General features: G+C 45.0%; 2 protein-coding genes across 5 annotated transcripts in view; one reads left to right on the plus strand and one right to left on the minus strand.

Annotated features, from left to right (window-relative positions):
- Positions 1-4,181: 4,181 nt before the first annotated feature.
- Positions 4,182-16,875, minus strand: ago2 (argonaute RISC catalytic component 2). Of its 4 annotated transcripts, none has more exons than XM_056583592.1 (20): positions 16,579-16,875; positions 15,206-15,286; positions 13,228-13,408; positions 12,995-13,115; positions 12,661-12,842; positions 12,232-12,368; positions 11,968-12,102; positions 11,735-11,822; positions 11,461-11,608; positions 11,252-11,371; positions 11,001-11,123; positions 10,200-10,333; positions 9,227-9,411; positions 8,907-9,066; positions 8,579-8,669; positions 8,036-8,230; positions 7,697-7,831; positions 7,470-7,571; positions 7,048-7,247; positions 4,182-6,660 (listed from the first exon to the last, which is right to left on the minus strand). In XM_056583592.1, the coding sequence occupies exons 1-20, from the start codon at positions 16,595-16,597 to the stop codon at positions 6,552-6,554; spliced, it is 2,646 nt and encodes an 881-aa protein (XP_056439567.1). In that variant the 5' UTR covers positions 16,598-16,875; the 3' UTR covers positions 4,182-6,551. The 4 variants fall into 4 exon arrangements, with proteins under 4 accessions (XP_056439567.1, XP_056439566.1, XP_056439565.1 ...); XM_056583591.1 differs by having other exon boundaries at positions 8,030-8,230; XM_056583590.1 differs by having other exon boundaries at positions 10,986-11,123.
- Positions 16,876-18,134: 1,259 nt separating this feature from the next.
- Positions 18,135-19,592, plus strand: part of dlx5a (distal-less homeobox 5a) — a 2,432-nt gene continuing 974 nt past the window's right edge. Inside the window, exons 1-3 of the mRNA XM_056583086.1 lie at positions 18,135-18,623; positions 19,037-19,221; positions 19,432-19,592. The exon at positions 19,432-19,592 is cut by the window's right edge and continues 974 nt beyond it. Coding sequence (XP_056439061.1) covers positions 18,266-18,623; positions 19,037-19,221; positions 19,432-19,592 — 704 coding nt within the window. The 5' untranslated portion in view covers positions 18,135-18,265. The remainder of the gene's footprint in view (positions 18,624-19,036; positions 19,222-19,431) is intronic.

The raw sequence follows: 19,592 nt of genomic DNA on the forward strand, positions 1-19,592 counted from the left end.
GAATCAGAATCCTATCAACCTCCTTGTCAGCAGGAAGGCAGAGCACCATCGCAGCCTTTTTAGTATTGGAGCTAGCAGACACTTTCAACATAAAATTAACAACTTTGGGGGATTACCCGGCAGAATCGCTTGTGGTTTGTTTCATACAAAGAAAAGTTTGTTTGATAATATATATTAAGAAAAAGACGACATTACGGCTGGGAAGCTGAGGCTGGACTAAGGGTAGCAACATGGTTTTGGCCTCCCGGTCAGGTGAAACAGAGGGCCTAGTCAACCCAGGAGAGAACTTGGTACAAGAAGGAACAGCTAGGGGACTGACTGCTGCTGGCTACTCCATGCATTTGCAAACGAATGAATGCTCCAGTGAGCATCATCTGGAAAAAGGACTTTGATGACATTAATAAAGGGACAAACTAGCAAAAAATATAAACGTTTGAGAAAATCAGATCAAAGACTACATGGAAAGGCATAGAAAATATTGCACTATAGTGCCAACAATTATATAACACACACACACACACACACACACGTTATAGCACCACACGCAAGCATGAGTATAAGAAAACAAGATCACCCTGTGACGCTCTGACTAGTACTGAAGAACTACAAATTAAAAGCTTTAAGCCACCTTTACATCCGACAGAAATTGTACTAAAACGAATGCGCGTCATACGATTCCACGAGATCCATATTGAAATCTATAACATTGCCAATGCTAAAAAGTGAAACTCTAGCTTAATAACTTGACAGTTATCAATAGAAAATGGTTTGGTTGCTAAGGAAAAGGATGTGCATAACATTTAAATACAGGTAGCAAATGTCCTAATTGGACACTGCACCATTTTACACGCACAGGCTTCCAATTACATTCATGTTTCGCTACGAAAATAAACTTGAATTTCACAAAAGGATTTCTCTTGGTTTATATTTAAGATATATTAGAGATGGGAAAACCGATGGATGAGATGTATAATTCCGGAGCGGAGATTCCAGGCATAATATAAAGCTACAGTGCTTAGAGCCAGGCTTTGGATAATGACGACTTTCATCAAGTAACGTTGAGGCTTTTACTGATAATGGTGGATCCATGAGTTAGCTTCGAATGCCAGTGGATTAAAAAGCATGGTTGGAGCATAGAAACACTAAATGCCAGTTCAGACCTGGCCAAATATACAACACCACCCAAACAACTCAATACATTTGTACAGCTATAAAAAAAACGACGCATCTATGAAACACATCACCCAAACCGAACTGAGAATACGGCCCTCATTGTTAACACAGGGCGACACATCTGGGTCCATCACACATTGAAAGGTGAATACATTGAATTTCTGATCCACGTCAAAGAGACCCTCCTGCTTGCCTGTCGAGTGTGAAATGAATGCCTTTCCTAGTGTTCCCATTTGTTTCCAGGCACCAAGATAAACAAGCACGCCGCATATGCATGTCATATTTGCATCGAGTGAAGAGCCATTCAAATCAGGGGGGCCGAATGAGCCCCAGAATGAGGCACCTGTCAGGTGGGACTACATTATGCCCCGGGCACACGTGGGGCTGGAACGCACCACGTCTGAACCCTGGTCCTTTTGTCCTCCAGCCAATGATACGAGTGGACCGCGCGAGTCTGCAGAATGAGAGCTTGTCTCGAGTTGGTGATGGTGAACAAAAATAAATAAAGTATGACATGATTTCGTTAAGATACTAATTTCAGATGTTGCCAAGATTCAAAAGCTTGTTATGCCTAAAAAAAACACACTACTCTTTTACAATTACATAGTTGGCCGAGCCAGTGTGCTTTTTTAACCAGAAGAGCTCCATATGGCTGCTGTTCCTTTGTTGAATAAAACATTACAAATTTGGCTCACAATGACTGAATATATTGAAACATTGAAGATATAAAAATATGGTTTCACAAAATTATTGATATACAACCACCCCTACCTGACATAATGCTGTTTAATGAAAGCACAAGTCTTTTTTTTCATGCACCTTGCAGTCTTTCGTTTTCTTTTGCAACACCATTTCATCCACATCACTTTTCAACAAACTTGCTTTGGCATTGCAACTTAAAAACAAGCAGTGTGGCAACAAATGTGAAAGTCAGAGGAACCACCTTCCAATACCCGTCAGTTTATTTCCGTTTATATAGAGGCCATGTTTTGCATAAAGAGCTTTCTTCCACTCAACATGGATGTACACAATGAACAAAAGACAGCGTCGGAGCATTCAAGGCATTCAGACATGTTCAAAGAAGTGGGCTAGGTACTGGGCCACCAAGGCTGCCTGGCTAGATAGACTGTAGTACAGCAGAGGCTGATGTTGGGGACAATGGATGTTAGAATCAGCCACCCTACAAACCATAACCCCCTGTAAGGAGGTCCCCAACTCTATAGCAACTTGTTACACTCTGGTAACTAGTGACTGCTTGCTTGTCTTGTATACCATCTTTTACACCATGTACCATCTAAACTCCTCTCTGTAAATGCTCTTCTCTCACTTGCCCGTCGGAGCACAAGTTAAGCCAGATTTAAACTGAACTGCCTTGTGAGAATAAGTCCAACAGAACAAGACACACCTTTTCACTTCTGTGAAGGACAACCAACTTATTTTTCCATGTACAACCAACTGTGGGCTTTTAAACAATTAAAGAGGTGCTGCTAGACTGCAATCGGATTCAACTCTGAGCTCTTACTATGCCACACCGTAAAAAATGTCATTTCTCGGTTTAGTGCAAAAATGTCAACGTTTTTATTTTCTATTTTTTTCAGTTCTGTTATTCTAAGGTGCTGTTAAATGTAAAACATGGAAGTTGTAATATGTACCAACCCAATCTCATTAGAGCGATACTCTGATATCTAGAATTTTAGTAAGACTTCTGATGAACGCTGGTACTCCCACAGTGGGGATGCTGAAGATGGCAGTTTGGGGTCACTTCTGGATGAAATGCTTTTAGTTACCATTGTTACCAATGGACACCATCCTGGGAGACGAATAAGGAACGTGTTTTTCGGCAATACAAAAGAAGTGCATACCAAGATTGAGAATGTCAGGGTGTCCTCTTTGAGGAGCATGACGAAAATAATAAACATTTGCTAAATCAAATATCGAGCCTTGTGGCCAAAGACCAGCATTCAGAAGAACAACCATTCAGGCTTCGATGAGCAGAACCATTGGCAGACTTTGCTATCGCCATGACAAAAATACAATCTGCACAATTTAAGAAAGCTGTCCGGCTAAATCCCACTAATGAGTTTGGGGGGGCAAAAGAAAATGCAAATCACATTCATACAAATGTAGGAGATTAAAATGCTCTGCAGCAAAATGCATCTGTACGAGGCCATTATGGCATTCTTAGGTGTCCTGCATTTATTTTGCCACTCTCATTGTGCTACTTTCTCCAAGTCCTGCCCTATAATTTACTAGTGGTGACGACACAGGGCAACTGCCAAAAGAACGGTTCCCTAGGCAACACGACGGAATCACCAACTTCTCTAAATAGTTCATGCAGTGATATTGTGATTTTGCGGCACTGGGCTTGGCCTTTGATCAACGAATACGATTCAAAATGTTACTGTGTTGACCACTGGAGAATATCAAAAAGGTTTTGAAACAAAACAAAAATATGGAAAACGCTACAAATATATAAACAAAAGTCTAGATCATTTGGTCATACAGCAATGCTCAGTATCCTTTTTTTTTTTTTTCTTGACCATTCCGTCTCCCCAAAATAGCACTTCCTTGCGATCATGCGAGCAACGAACTTGAACCTTGAGAATCGATGCGAGACGCGAAAAAAAAGAAAAGCCAATTTGGTAGATAGCAGGGGGGTAATTGTGAGGAAATGGCCAGTGGTGTGATGTTACCATTAGCATTAAACAGGTAACAAGAGGTAGGACACACGGCCATTTTCACACAATTACACCAGTGTCAACACGGCACAGCGGCTCTCGCCCACTGCCACCCAGCACAGCAGACGCACATTTGTCAAGCGCTCAATACCATACCAGCGTTCTGCTAGCCAAAAGTGCATCCAAATTATTTTGTACACGTCGTGAGACCAGCACCGAAGAACAATATTGACATCATAACAGTAAATATCAAGTACATGATTTTTTTTTCTTTTCAGAATGCCCCACAAACACAGTCAGTCGGATTTCTAGGTATAGTACAGAGAATAGGTTGACCCCCCCCCCCCCCCCGGCCAAGAGGTGGGGGTCTTTAGAGGGGGCAGGGGGAGAAGTTCATGAAGATGCATTCTTTAAACCATCAATCTGGCCTATTAAAAGCCTCCTGGATAGGTCCACTGAGGATATATTATGTAAGGTGGCTTTTACAGTGAAAGCAACTAGCACCCAGAAACAATATGTTCTTTTGTGCTTCCATTATTTTTTTCTTTCGAGTATTTACCATATACAAGTTAATCTTATTTGGCTAAGAAAGATTGTATGATATAAAAAAAAAAAAGATATACCCAATTTCCGTGCTATAAAATTCGACAACGATACCAACACAGACAAAAAAAACGTGTCACACCATGACAACGGCATGACGATACTGGTAAGCACTGAGAAACGCTACGGAATTAGACTGGCTAAAAACAAACTGAAATAAAAGGCTCCATTAGCTACCTCTTTAAATGACCTAAATTGCTGAAAAATACCCCCCCACCCCATCTAAATCGCTTCGTTAAAAAGATGCATAGTAAGACAATATAGATTAATCCCCATCCGATAAAAGACTAAATTAACATTTGTCAGTGTAACTTTCGGGCAAGAACATGGCAGGGAGGATAAAAACATCAAATCAAAATAGGGTAATCCGTAACCCAGGGGAGTTCACTTGAACAATTTCAGAAAGGCAATAGATTATTTAAATGTAGGGTATTTGTATAGAAATATACAATGTGGATTCAGACCAAATACAAGACAGCCATTTAAAAAAAAAAAAAAAAAAAAAAAAGAATAATTTCTCCCTCCCCTGCTAAGCTTATCCAAAATAGACTGTACACGCATAGCGGTTGTTGCGTTGAAAAGCTTAAATCACACATCCTCTATGCTCGGTGAAAAACGTGGACCTTAATAAGCCAAACAAATCTTTGCCCCGAACACATACCCATCCCTTTCTCTTAAAGACCCAGCATTAAAACAAATCCTGCAGGTCTTGTTCCGTATTCCCCCCTACATGACAAAAATATCGACCCTGTGCTTCAAACGTCATGACAGGGGAAACAAAGAAACAAAAAGTATACGACGACAACTAAATAACAAAACAAAAAACAGCTACAAAATGTGAGTTATCTACACGCACGTAAATATTAAAACGAAAAAACACAGAGTTCTGAACAGAGGATGGGGTGGTTGGGTAGAGGTGGGGTTGTTCACTCAAGATTTCATATTTATTATTTTTTTACTCCCCACCTCAACATTGATGTCTTCATCGTGTCATCTCACATCATCCGGGCTCAGAACCCATTAAAAAGTCAAGAGTCCATGCTGGGAGCCAGTCCCAAATGTCGATATACTTGGCAGCATTTGTGAATCAGATTAATATCATGGACTCCGACGTATTCCCGTTAAAAAACAGAAAAAACAGGATGATGGGAAAATAATCCATTCGCTTTCCTTGTGGCGATATTTAAAGCCCTCTTTGGAGATAAAGCAGGTTAGTGTAATGGGGCTTTATACAATTCTTTAGGTTTGCACCAGATTAGGATTTTCAAAGATGCGTTTAGTTCGCCAGTGTTGAAGACGGTGACGTTCCCCCGATGATTGTGAATGTAACTCATAACGGTATTAAATATGGCAGTCTAAGAAAGGACACTTCTCTATACACCGTGCCCCCGTGTGGAGAAGAAAATAAGATTTAAAAGATGCAATGCAAGTCACAATGTGTTAAGAGCTTCTGTCCCGATTTAAGTCTCCGTTTTGGTCAGTGCATGATGCTTTGATTGATTGATAAATAATAATAATAATATATAACAGAGAATGTTTAGGATTGATCCATCTTTTGAGACACCAAGTCCCACATTGATTAGAATAAAGTATGGAAAAGTGGGTGGAAAACCAAACAAAGGAGAGAGAAAAAAGGAATAAAAAGGCGTGGCGTTGGTCTTCGGACCACTCGAAGGGACGACGAGTCGTCTGTAGTTTCTTCTTCTAACGGCGTAGAGCTATATCTGCCTTTTGCGTTAGACGGGGTCAACTCACGCCGCCAAAAATGTACAAATACACACTGAACGCTTGCCTGGTTAGTAAACAGGGGCGACCTCCACATTGGTAATGCAGAAGACCTCATTAGCCCAGTCTCATAGTGGCGATTTTGTTGTTTGTGTTTAAAAGATGGAGAGAGAGAGCATGAGGAAGAGAAAGAAGGAAGGAGGAGGTCGCGTACGTGAAGCATAAATAAAAAATAAAAAGTAATGTTGGAGACAAGCGACATCCCTCAAGGATCGGAGGGCTACCGCGGAGCTCCCCTGTGCGGACGCCCCCCCCCGCCGACGGCGGGACCGGAAGCGATGACCTCACCCATGTGCAGCGCCGGACGGGCCTTCAGGCAAAGTACATGGTGCGCAGGGTGTCCTGGTGGATCTGCACCGCCTTGGCCAGGGCCTGCTGGTCCCGGCCGTTGCTCTGGCCCGACGTGTGGCTGCCCTCAGCACTGTAGGGGGGGGGGGGGGGGGGGGACGACATAACCATGGAGCCATTACAACAATGCAGTCGTCTAAACAAAAGACTTCACTGAATTCAGATCAGGAGACGGCACCGTGAGGACATACCAGCGCAGTCCTTTTGTTTAAACTATCATTTAGCACAGGCTTTGAGATTAAAGCAACTTGCACTGTAATCCTTAAGAAGCAGCCAACAGTAAAGCTCAAATGTTGAAAAGAGGTCTATAGGTAGGCGAGAGATATTAGGATTCAAACCCAGAACTTTTCATCTGGGATCATAGCAGCCTATCCTTTTACTGAGAAAAAGCGTCATCTTCTAATGGACAATCTAAACGCACGGCGCTCCAGGCGACGTGTGCAACAGTGTTCGTCCCTACCTGTCGTGCTCCTTGTCCACCAGGTGGTAGCGTGCACGGAAGGCCACCAGGTGGGCGTAGTAGGCCGGTGCCGGGATGGAGACCGAACGGGTGCAGCGCACGTAGGTGTGGCACAGCTGGTAGGTGAGCACCTGTAGCTCGTCCGAGGTGAAATGGTTGTCGTCCCACAGCACGTGGTAGTGGGAGGGCCTGCTGGTGCCCTGCAGAGACGGAATACGGAGAACCGTTCGACTTTAGTTTTCCCGGAGGAAGGAGTAGCAGCAGCGTTTTAAAACAGAGGACCCCCTCTCCGTGACATGCCTCGATGGCACTGTAGCCTCTTTAGTTGCACCCTCTTAAAGCCAAGCACTCGATTGTGCGATTGTGAGTGGGCGCCCCACCTGCGTACTAGTCAGTCATAACCGGCTGCTCGCATGTCCTACCTGTATGCCGGCGTGACTGCACAGGTAGAAGTCAAACTCTGAGGGGTGGGTGATTTTGGTGTCCACTGTGGTGCCCGCAGGGATGTTGCCGCTCTTTCCGACCTGATGGGGAACGAGAAAAGACAACAGAAATCAAATACACATGAACAAAGGTGTTCCCTAAGACTGCATATCAGGTCATTTCACTTTTGATGGAGGGTGGGGGGGGGGGGGTGCCCACAACTGACCCGCTCGTTCCGGTCCGTGCAGAAGAGCCTGGTGTGGTGCCTCTTCTGGACCACCACGAAGGTGATGCCGGGCTGGTAGTCCTTCTCCAGCTTGATGCAGGCCTCGCGGATGGCCAGCAGCTCGTGCTGCAGGACCTGTGAGCAGCGGTGAGAGACGTGTGGTCAGGTCAGGACACACGCCGAGATCGGTGCGTATTTTGAAAGCGTATTATGGATCAGTACACTAGTAGTAGCAAAATAACAAAATATGTGTTGCGGTAAAACTATCAAATGTATGTGAGGGGTTTGTCTGACGGGAGAAGGGGATGCGGTTGCCATAGAAACGTGACTGACAGCCACCTGGTTGAACTGGCCCTCGGAGATGCCGTCGCGGTAGTAGATGATGCGCGTGGGCTTGAAGCGCGTGGACTTGTAGAACTGGATGAGCAGCTCGCGCACCATGGTGGCCAGGTCCTGGATGATGTCCTGCCGGTGCTGCTGGACGCGCACCGTGGCGCAGTAGCGACTCGGGTGGGCGTCCATGCTGCCCACCACCTGCCACCAGAGAGAGAGAGAGAGAGATGAGCCTTGTACTGGTCTACCCACTGGTGCATCGCTTTTAGCATATTAGTGTGTCGATGAGACTAGCTGTGTGTTCTTAAAGATCAGATTAGAGATGACTAGTAAAGCTATCATGGCCCTTTTTTGCTAAATTGTGGTAACTCGCTACCTGACTTGGTAATGTCAGTGGTTCAGACATACCAAAAGCAGTTTGTGACCTGGACTCCAAGCTATACTGTTTCCAACATCCCTAGTCTGTGATATGGGCTCAGTATGAAGAGTGATTTCAGGTCTAGACGCATGCAGCGATACGTTTTTATTTCAACTGGAGGTGGTACGTACTGCAGCGATGGAGGGCTTCTTCCCGTCCCCAGCGGGGGGGTGGGTGACGTCAGCGCCGAGGAAGATGACTGGCTGCTGGAACACCAGAGGCCTTCAGAGAGGGGGACACAGAGGGGCAAACACAGGGGCATTAGAGCCTGCTATGTGCCCACACACACAACATGGAAGGGAACAAACATCCGTGCTACTCATGCATTTATACATTCAGGTCTTCTTGTTTTTTGATACCAATGTCTAACATTGGCGGCTGCCAAACCCAAAGCATGCTTGGTCAACAAAGCCCGTTCAGACTCCGGTTATGTTGTGAAGAGTACGGGCCCCCACTTACCGGCCCTGGGGCAGCAGGATGTTGTTGACCCCGCCCAGCTTGACGTTGATCTTCAGGCAGAGGTTGGAGAGGGTCTGGGGGGTGGTCTTCTGCACGTTCTTCACCTGGACACACTGAGTGGCCATGCCCAGCACCGTGTCCCCCACGCGCTTCACCTCGGCTGCGATTCAGACAGAAAGACAAGGGGGGGGGGGGGGGGGGGGGGGGTGAGCGTCCTGGACAGCGGCGGTCACTACTCATTGTGACGTCCATCACACAGGGGGGGGATGTTCTTCTGAGAGCGCCGTTGAGCCAGGTAAAAAAGGATAAAAGAGGCTCACCGTAAACAGGGGTCTTCCCGGGGAGGATGACGACCACCAGCTGCAGGCCCTGGTAGGTGTATTTGAGGTGCTTGAACATGGGCTCCACGCTGTCCGCTCCCTGGGCGTACTTGCAGAAGCAGGGCTGGCCTTGGATGGGCATGCCCGCGTCTCGAGAGATCTTCCTCAGCTGGTCGGTAAAGGCTCTGGGACAGACACGCGTGGTTAGGAAGAGGAAGCCCACCAACTGATTCATTTTGTGGTCAAACGTTTCAGAGGGGATGTTAAGGCCTAAAAGGACTTGGGCCTTAAGCATCGAAAGGCACAAAGATGTAGTCACAGGATGGCATATTTAACTATTCAAGTGATTTGGTTTTCAGTGGAGAGGTTCAGACAACAGATAGTGTACTTTAAGACACGTGGCCTAGAGCATTTGCCACTGTCCTAAATTCCCAATCATTTTGAACAAAACATTCTTTAGTGTCTTCTATCGCCCCCGGTCAGGCATGTGCTCAAGTCCAAATATGGTGACGTATATTGTAGTGTGATTTTGTCAATCTCATCAATGAGTGCTAAACACTTGCTAACAGAAGTTATCTGGTGTCTGGGTGGTCAGACTAAGCAAGGCTTGAGCAGGAGACTTGGACCGCTTACGTCAGGGATTGTGTGACATGCGCCCACGGGCTGAAGTCTGACAGACAAAACTCCATTTACAGTCAAAAGATATTCAATAGCTTCCGTTCAACGTGGAGAAAAAAACACTAGACTCTAGGACGAGGCATCTAAATGTAGAAGATAAGCTGTCTTTGAGTTTTAACAAAATGATTTATGACATGGCACAAAGACATAAATTCCTTCCAAGACTTAAAACTCGGCTACCAGGCCTTCAGGGAACAGCCCTTCAACGAGTACTTTGGATGTGTCACACACACGAGGGGAACTCCATTCCCTCATGCAGGGGAACAGGCGCACGGTGTGGCTACGGGGGGCTTACTTCAGCAGGAGTTCAGTGCACTGCCTCTGGGGGGCAAAGCAGGCGATGGCCCACACTTTGATCTCTATGCCTGTGTGGAACTGCTTGTTCCTCATGTCCCAGACTCCCTGGATTGGTGTCGCTATTGCTTTGTTCTGAAAGAGAAGCGCCAGGCTGATTTAGTTACTGATGAAACACCGTAGAAATATTGGCTTCTTTGACCAATATTAGGCATTATATTTTCCAGTTCCAATCATTTAATAGCATTTAGACAGTAGTAAGATAAGAGCAAAATTAGCAAAATTAGGTTAGCTGAGCTCTAGCCTCTAATCATAATATGCACTACAATACTGCGATCCATTTGTAATGAACAAATGATAATAAGTGCTTAAGCCGAAAATTAGGTAGGCAATTCAAATAATAGTACAACACGAAAAGACATTCAAAAGCATGCACAGCGCTGGTTTCCACAATGCTATCAAACAAATCAATTGATGGTATAGTTTAAAAACAACTACAGAACACAAATTTGAGTAGACTTTAAAGCAAAATTCCCCAAATCGGGGGGCTGCAATTGGCCGGAAAAACTACAACTAAATTGAGAAGGTGTGGTGTCATTATTCAAAGCCAAAAAAATCATATAATGATCAAGCAGAACTCTAGAATTATCCCTAAGAAGACACCACTACCAAAAACAAGTAGGACTAGCATAACAATGCTGCAATTCAACTCATTCAACACCATGGATCAGACAAAGGACAAACAAACGAGAACTGAAACTACTAGAGAAAACTGAGGGAAAGTCACCTTGGAGTCACTTACCCTGCCTCCATACAGAATGGAGGGCGCCTGGAGGACGCGGCCGTTCACCTCCGTCATCTCGTCCCTCACCATCACCCCGAACTCCCGCACGTACGGGTCCGCGTTGAAGTTGGCACTCCTCATCTGCGGAGGGCCGAGACCGAGGGGGGGAGGTGAGTCACTGTTAACCAGGGGACACAAAACCCACGGCTCTGAACACCGTGCGGCTGTGAACACTGAGACAGACGACCCGTCGGCCTACGTCGACCCACCAGCTTGCTGATCTCGTCCTGCCGGTCCGGCGCCGACCGGGCGGTGGCGCGGATCATAGTGGAGGTCTGATTGTCTGTCAGCTTCTTGATGCAGCGCTGCCCTGCCACTATGTTACACACCTGGACAGAAGCACAGCGCCACGTCAGCCTCCACCCGCTTCACGTTGGTGATGGTGTGATAGTGTGTGAGAAGGCCGCTGGGTTCATACCTCTAGAGGAAGGTAGGTGTGCTTCTGTTCCTGTCCCACCTGGAGGCAGGGCAGGTGGGGGTACCTCAGGATGAGCTTGTATTTGTCTTTGAAGTACTGCGCTACGGTGCACTCGATGGTTTGGCCGTTCTCCTGCTGCAGGGGGAACCTGCCGGGGAGACGATGACGACACGTGACCCGGTGAGATTCAAATTAGGGCTGATTCTGTGTCTGGGAACATGCCTCAACCTCTCATGTCAAAGGCTAGTCCATTGAAGGCGTAAAAAAGGCTTACGTCTGGTGGCTGGCTGGTCTTCTGGTCACGTTGCACACTCTGTACTTCCTCTTCATCTGCCCACAGTGAGTGATCTCCACCTTCAGACCTGGTGGACAGGGTAACGCTCTGGTATTAAGAGGGGTTACACCGTCCATACAGAAACACAGCTAGAGGCCTCCCCCCACCAAGGCTCCTCGCCAGGCGTAGAGCACAAGCGTTATTGGAAGAGAAAAACAAAAAACTATTGTTACCTTTGATTTCCTTGGTGAATTTCACCCTCTGGGAATCTGTGAGTGGCTTCTGTTGCTCTTCGATGCTCTTGAAGTCCAACACTTCGCACATGAACTCTATTACAGGCTGGGCTTTGTAGAATGCCGTGGCAGAGACTGTTGCAAAAAACACACAAGTGCAAAGAAGCTGAACACCAATTCTCGCCAGCATCCACAAGTTCAAACACATTGCGACCCAGACAGGAACTACACATCCAGTGGGAGTTAACAAAACAAAAAACATACCATCGATATTAAGCATCATCTTCCAGAGAGACGGCCTGACGGACTGGTGGAAGCCGAACCACACCTCTCTGCCACCACCGAGGGGGTTGGAGCAGCCTTCTGAGGGGGTGAAGAAGGAGCGGCCCACAGGAGTGTACCTGGGGTTCGAAAAGGGGTAGGGATGGAGGACAAAAGTTAATTTACATCTGGTGAGTCATTAAAGGAGAGGTGTTAATAGTGAGGGGTGGTCAGAGGCTTTAAGGGACAGGCGTAGCCGGGCTAGGCGACACCTCATCTCTGACAAGAGACTGGAAGCAACAACGGGGGACTACATCCAGCACTAGTTAGGGGTTGGTGTGCAGTCTGTTTTCACACCGCTTAGTGAATGAAACACCAGCAAATAAACCTTTAGAGGAACTCCCGCCTGCGTAAACCTAGGACCGGGCTCACCTCATGGAGGGCAGGTGTCTCATGACCACATCCAGGGCCTGGATGGTCTCGAAGGGGATGTTGGGCAGCCGTCCTGTCAGCGCCTCGTGGAGAGCTTGCAGACTCACGATGGAGACCCATTTGATGGCCACTTTGAAGCTGCGGTCCTTCCCCTCGCCAGGAATGGTCACCTCGAGCTCCACCTGACAGGACAGACAGGATGAGATTCGGATAAAGGGGATAGCGGTGGGGGTCTTGATCTAAACGCAATTGGTAGATATTAAAAGTGTAGGGACGATTTTTGGACAGGTTATTCTAATTTAAACAAATCAAGACTGACATCCAATGGACTTACTTTTTCTCTACCGATGGGCAGGGGCATGGCGGTATAGAGGTTCTTTCTGCCATCGTACACCGGCTTTCGGTCCCCAAATATCTGGGTTTTAAAGTGCTGGACCATGTGCTCTACAATATCACTGGAAAAAACAAAAACATTTACATTACATAGCGAGCAGCAGTGACCTCACTTTAACCCAGCGTTAGATCGAGAGAGTCATGTTGGCAGTCATAATATGCAGGTATGCGTACCGGTTCACCCTCCTGGGGCACTTCTCGGGCTTGATGTCAATGTCGTAATGGTACACCTCCAGTTTAGGGATTTCCATCTCAAAGAAGTTGGCCTGGAGCTTGATTGTCCTGCCCATGGTACCAAAGTCTGGCCGCGACGGGGGCTTGAATACATACTCTGGAATGGGGGGAGATGGGGGATCTGGGTGGTGGATAAGGGGCGTGTTAATGAAGCAATAAGGTGACTAACCTGCATATAATGCAATGAACAATGGAAGATGCAAGAGGAATACCACAAACAATGTACAATCCAACTGCTTCAAAAAGGTAGATCAGAGAAGACCAGGAAAAGAGCTTTATCATGAAAATCACCATACAATTTATCTAAAAAAAAAATAACAGTAGCTCAACACAAAACACATGTTAACACATCGTCCATCTTAAAGGGGTAGTTCGGAATTTTGGACATAGGGCCTGATTCCCAAGTGAGCATTGGTATTCTATATCACTGGAGACAGTTTTCAACCCATTTTATTCAGTCCTTCTAGTTGCGGAGTTCTCTCGTGCTAGGCTAGCGCAAGTGAACGGGAAAAGCTAGCCTGCTATTAAAAACAGTCTTACCCACTCCACAGTACACCCGAGGTCAATCAATAATAACACCAGACTATAGATTTAAATGTCTGTTTATTGAATAATGTTAGAAATAAAACCAACCTTGCATTGCATTGCATTTTGAGGGAATTGCTGGGTCTCAGCAGCAGTGTTATATTCCTGGTAGTAGGCTACGGCAGCGGCGGACTGATACCTAGGTTACCGGCTCTAGTTTATTTACCTGCCGCTGTCAATGCTACAAACGCCGAGTACAGTGAACGAAGGAATTAGCGTATTCAATTAAAAAGATATGGCCACGTTTGGAGGGCTTAGCGATGCATCGGCTTTTGACGACGATAATGAGGATTTTGTTGTATCCAACGAACCGTACATGTACGAGCCGGAATACACGGATGAAGAACTGAGAGAGATGGATGCTCAAAGGGCAGAACGAGAAAGAGCGTCTTTAGAGACCGTCCCCGCTGGAGCTGCAGTAGAGAACCGGGACAGAACAACGGGAGACTGGTGGTGCCAGTGCAGAAAATGTATTCAAATGCCGACAGGGGACGAATGATTTTGTTGCAGGGAGTGGGACTTAGTCATGAGTCACATGTAGACTTAGTCCGCCGCTGCCGTAGCCTACTACCAGGAATATAACACTGCTGCTGAGACCCAGCAATTCCCTCAAAATGCAATGCAATGCAAGGTTGGTTTTATTTCTAACATTATTCAATAAACAGACATTTAAATCTATAGTCTGGTGTTATTATTGATTGACCTCGGGTGTACTGTGGAGTGGGTAAGACTGTTTTTAATAGCAGGCTAGCTTTTCCCGTTCACTTGCGCTAGCCTAGCACGAGAGAACTCCGCAACTAGAAGGACTGAATAAAATGGGTTGAAAACTGTCTCCAGTGATATAGAATACCAATGCTCACTTGGGAATCAGGCCCTATGTCCAAAATTCCGAACTACCCCTTTAATCGATGGTTATCAACCAAAACCGTTATGCGTTCAAAAGCCAGAAAAGCCTAGTGACTGCACACGGTTTGAACAAACAATTCAGTGTTAAGGGTCACGCAGGGACTGCAATGTGGTCAGGTTGGGCGCACACCCATTGGCACCTTATCTTTGCAGTGCAGCTCTTTGCACTCAAATAGACCAACACCCACCAAGACCAGTAACAGCAATGGAGATTTCTGAAATACTAAACCATCTATTTGAATACTAGTATGGTTCTCCAATAGCCTTTATAAACTCATATGTGGATAACCCACTGACCCAGTCTCTTCAAGAAAGAAGAGCTTAATGAATGGCTTTTTAGTTATTAAACTCGGATGCTTGAACGAGACATTGGGAGGGATTGTGAGACAGACTCTACAACACAGCACAAATGTAGAAGAAAGCTTACCAGAGCCAATTGACCCAGAGGAATGGGGTCCCTCCATCTCTGTAGGTAAAACAGAAGAAGCATGTTCGTCTGAAAACCCTCCTAAAGACAGGAGTTGGTTGTAGAAGATAGGGAGTAAACACAGTAAAACACACATTAGTATATCAACTATTAGACATGCATTTTGACCTTTACTGCAACTTTCTGTATATGTATATTTTGCTTAAGTAAACGTAGCAATTAATTGCACTGCACAGAATGTTCTTCAAAAATGACCATGCATTCAACATAAATATGAATTGTTTAATTCTTTGAAATATGTCATTTCAAAATAATAACTCGTTATCAAGTACTCGCTATTATCTAGACAAAAAGCATGACACGTAAAAGGCGTACTTTTTCGTTAATTTAAAGGGTGCCTTATCAGCTCGAAACGCCACGGTTGACATCGATGGCAACTTTCAAACCTCTTATCCATGTAAACAGATGAGCGACCTGGTTGAACGTCTACTGACCCACCCATTCTCTTGGTATAAGATAAGCAATAAACGACGAGTTCTCTTTTAACCAATGCCAAAATATAACATAATTATCAATGAGAGAGGCAAGGCGCACACCATCTGCATATGACTAATTCATATTAAATACAAGAGGTTTTGACAGCATCATTCAGATCGTATAATGACGTACGCGTTGGCTATAATTGATGGTTGATACAAACAGACCTAAACGTGTGGTTGATTACAATTAAATGTTCGGACAGAAAACAAAACCAATGAATGATCTGTCGAGTTGTAGCCTCCGTATAAAAGTTGAGCATCAATTACAATTAGTCAATAATGTGTTTTTTTTGCTCAATACCGCGAGCAATAAGGTGTCATTGACTTAGACGAACTGTAACTAAGCCAACAGGTCGACATTTAGCTAGGATTGTGATCCGATAGCATGCAGACAGACTGCAGCTTAAAATGAATAACCTAGCGTTTACTATTTCTCGTTTCAAGCTTACCGACTAAACTCGTGGATGATATCCAATTCAACCCGACATGACGCTGTTCGACTTCATACTAAAAAACACTGATAGGTGAAAACCAAACCTAGGACGACTTGGGGGAATGTGGCGCTGCTAACTAGTACAATAATGTTGTTGTTAGCTTAGATGCTAGCTAAGCGGGAATGCTAATGCCTACACTTTAGTTAGTTGTTACGTTATACGTGTGGTGTGCTCATAAAAAACAGAGTTCTGGCGAGAAACAACTGATCACATTGACGACTACAACCCACCGAGTGGGCGACGGTTCACTTGATAGTCAGGTGGGAACATCGAAGGTCGGCAGAAGAGTTTTTTTCTCACACAGCCACATTGGCTAGCCGAAGCTAGCAGCAGTACTTACCTCCAGGAGAGGAATACATTTTGTCGAGTTAAGCGCACGGCGTGGACGTATGGATGATCCACTCTATTCCTGTCCCACGTCTCCGAAACACATACGTGGTAGAAAGATAGAAACGTAAAAAAAAAAGTTAAAGTTACCAAATCCGGTAACCCACACAGTTTCTTAGTCAAGTAGTAAATTGCACCACGAGAGCTTTCTCATCCTCGACACGGCCCCATCCCCCCAACACACAAGACCAGAGAGCCGGAGAGAGAAAAAAAACTCGCTGTCTGCGCGTCTGACGTCATACGTAAACTCCCGCTATTTCCGGTGTGCGCGCTGAACGCTTAGCGACCGGGCTCGTGATTAAAACCCGCTGCGCTGTTGCACTGTGTAGGAAAATCTATCACCCGCTTAAAGACGACCGGAAAAACAACAACGACATGTAAACAAGAGCCAATCGAAAGCACATGAAGAAGATTATATGAAGAAATTATCTAATGGCATAGTATTTCCGGGGTGATTAAAGTTATGGATTATTTTAGCCTGCATCATATTTGTATGGTACCTATATACCTATATACTATGAAGACCTAGATTCTTTTTTTGATGAATTCGTTGTATTGTATTATCGTCGTCAATTCATAACGCTTGCAATGAAATAAATAAGTATTAAATAAAATGTAATTTCACAAATAATGAGATTAAAGCATTTATTGAATCAACCTAATGTACAATAACGTTTATCAATGTGGATTCGCTTGCGTATAGCCTATTGGTTTTAATTTCATGGATTTGCATATAATTTCAAATCTTTCCTCCTCTCTTTTGTACCGTCTGTAATTATTTCTCTTGGACGACAGGTGGTGCTATTCTACCATGGAATATGACATTTGGGAATGAGCCGTAAAAAGCCCTCCAGGCATATCTTTTTTCATTGGAAAAAAAAATTGATTCGATTGATTGATATTTCTGCAATAGCCTTGATTCACTGATAGATGCAATCAAATATAAATGCAGGATACTTGAGAGTATTTAAGGATAAATTATCAATAAGAACATATAAGATGGGTTGGGGATAGAATTGCTGTTATATGCACATTGGCCTCGTGTTGTGTTTTTGTGTAGGCCTATTGAAGATGCGATTGCTTACATATGGGGCACCTATAAATTGTTGTGCATAAATGAATCATATGTTTATAAAGAAAAATATTGTCTCGGGGGAGATGCATAGTTCTTAGTTTAAATGGCATTAGTGAATTTATACCTAATAATAGTTAATAATATTATTATTATTGTACCAGGGCCTAGGCTACTATAACTACGCATGTATGTCATCCAATTGATTCTGAATTATAATGTTGGCTTTTTATGTAACGTTTAATAGCCTATACTATTTATCGATAGGAGAGAAGAAGAAAAAAACATGACAATAGCCATGCAGTTTCCCCCTATAGGCAAACTGGGTGTTGCTGTTGTGTGCGCGCGCCTCGGCCAATGGAACCAGATCCTCCCCGCAGTGCGTAAGAGCGCAATTTAGGATTTAACCAAGTCTTTGCTGCGGGGCTGGTTGCAGTCTTCAACAGAGCCCGTCAGCGTGAGAGCCATCACAATGCCAGTGTAGTTTTCAAGCATCGGGGTTTAAACATATTTTTGGAGTCGGCCTTGTCTTACTTTTTTTGTAAAAACAACGCGGTGGTTCCGAACTATGACTGGAGTATTCGACCGAAAGATTTCGAGTGTCAAGCCTTCAGATTTTCAAAGCTCTTTTCAACTTTCCACCATGCATCACCCGTCTCAGGAATCTCCTACTTTACCCGAGTCCACGGCCACGGATTCTGGCTACTACAGTCCCGCGAGTGGAATTCCCCATGGCTATTGTTCGCCCAACTCGACTTCGTACGGGAAGCCTCTGAACGCCTACCAGTACCAGTACCATGGCGTCAACGGATCCGCTGGAAATTATACCGCGAAAGCCTACCCCGATTACAGCTCTTACACGACCTCCGCCTACCACCAGTACGCCGGAACTTACAGCAGAGTACAGCCCCAGCCGAGCCCGCAAGGTACGGTCCAGTTTTTGTTATAGAGATAGTCTAACGTCGCGATCATTTAACGTGATCTAACGCTCCTGTTTTACTATTGAAACAAATCGTCTATTATTCCGTAGGCCTATCTTTATTTGATATGAGATGCCTTAATTTGATTTCGTTAAGCTTCAAAAAATAAAACTCTGAACAATGTGTTATGTATGAGAGCGTAACAGAACGGTGTTATTTCAGTTGACATATTTCTTTCGAATTTAAATGAGAAACTAAGCCTTTGGATATTTTTTTTGCACAGCGCCTAAATGCAAATTCGTCATAGTTTGCGGCCAATATAAAACACAATTATTACCACCGATACATGCTATAATTTAAACGAAGAGGCTCATTATTATCAATACGCTCGCTATAATAATAATGATGTTGTTTTACAGAAAAAGAAATCGCAGAGCCCGAGGTGAGGATGGTGAACGGCAAGCCCAAGAAGGTCCGAAAACCGCGCACCATCTACTCGAGCTTCCAGCTCGCGGCGCTGCAGAGGAGGTTCCAGAACACACAGTACCTCGCGCTGCCCGAGAGAGCCGAGCTCGCGGCGTCTCTGGGTCTCACACAAACACAGGTACGCGCCCTATAAAAAGAGGATCCCATTGTATTAGCAATCGTTGTTCATGTTTACTAATTTGTCACGACCCGTGCAGAGCGTAAAGGCCTGTAATAAATAGGCCCTACATTGTGTATTATAAGCCCAGAGGCTAGCCTATGTTTAATGTTTTTCCTCTTTTTAATATTAATCTTTTGCATTTTTATATCTCTCCATTTTTGCCCGCAGGTCAAAATTTGGTTCCAGAATAAGAGATCGAAACTGAAGAAGATCATGAAAAACGGCGAGCTTCCCCCCGATCACAGCCCCAGCTCAAGCGATCCAATGGCCTGCAACTCTCCACAGTCCCCGGCCGTTTGGGACACACAGGTGGCCCCCAGGCCCCACAA

The sequence above is a fragment of the Gadus chalcogrammus genome, chromosome 22 (genome assembly GCF_026213295.1).
Source record: "Gadus chalcogrammus isolate NIFS_2021 chromosome 22, NIFS_Gcha_1.0, whole genome shotgun sequence".
In the NCBI taxonomy this organism is placed as follows: Eukaryota; Metazoa; Chordata; class Actinopteri; order Gadiformes; family Gadidae; genus Gadus; species Gadus chalcogrammus.

Bases quoted from the DNA above. Each gene is read 5' to 3' on its own strand.
- ago2 (XM_056583589.1), bottom strand. The intron at 11,609-11,734 runs GTAAGCCTTTTT...TCTCCCCGGCAG, and splicing joins AGACCAGCCAGCCACCAGAC to GTTCCCCCTGCAGCAGGAGA. The intron at 9,412-10,199 runs GTAAGCCCCCCG...TGTCTGTCCCAG, and splicing joins TGCACTGAACTCCTGCTGAA to AGCCTTTACCGACCAGCTGA.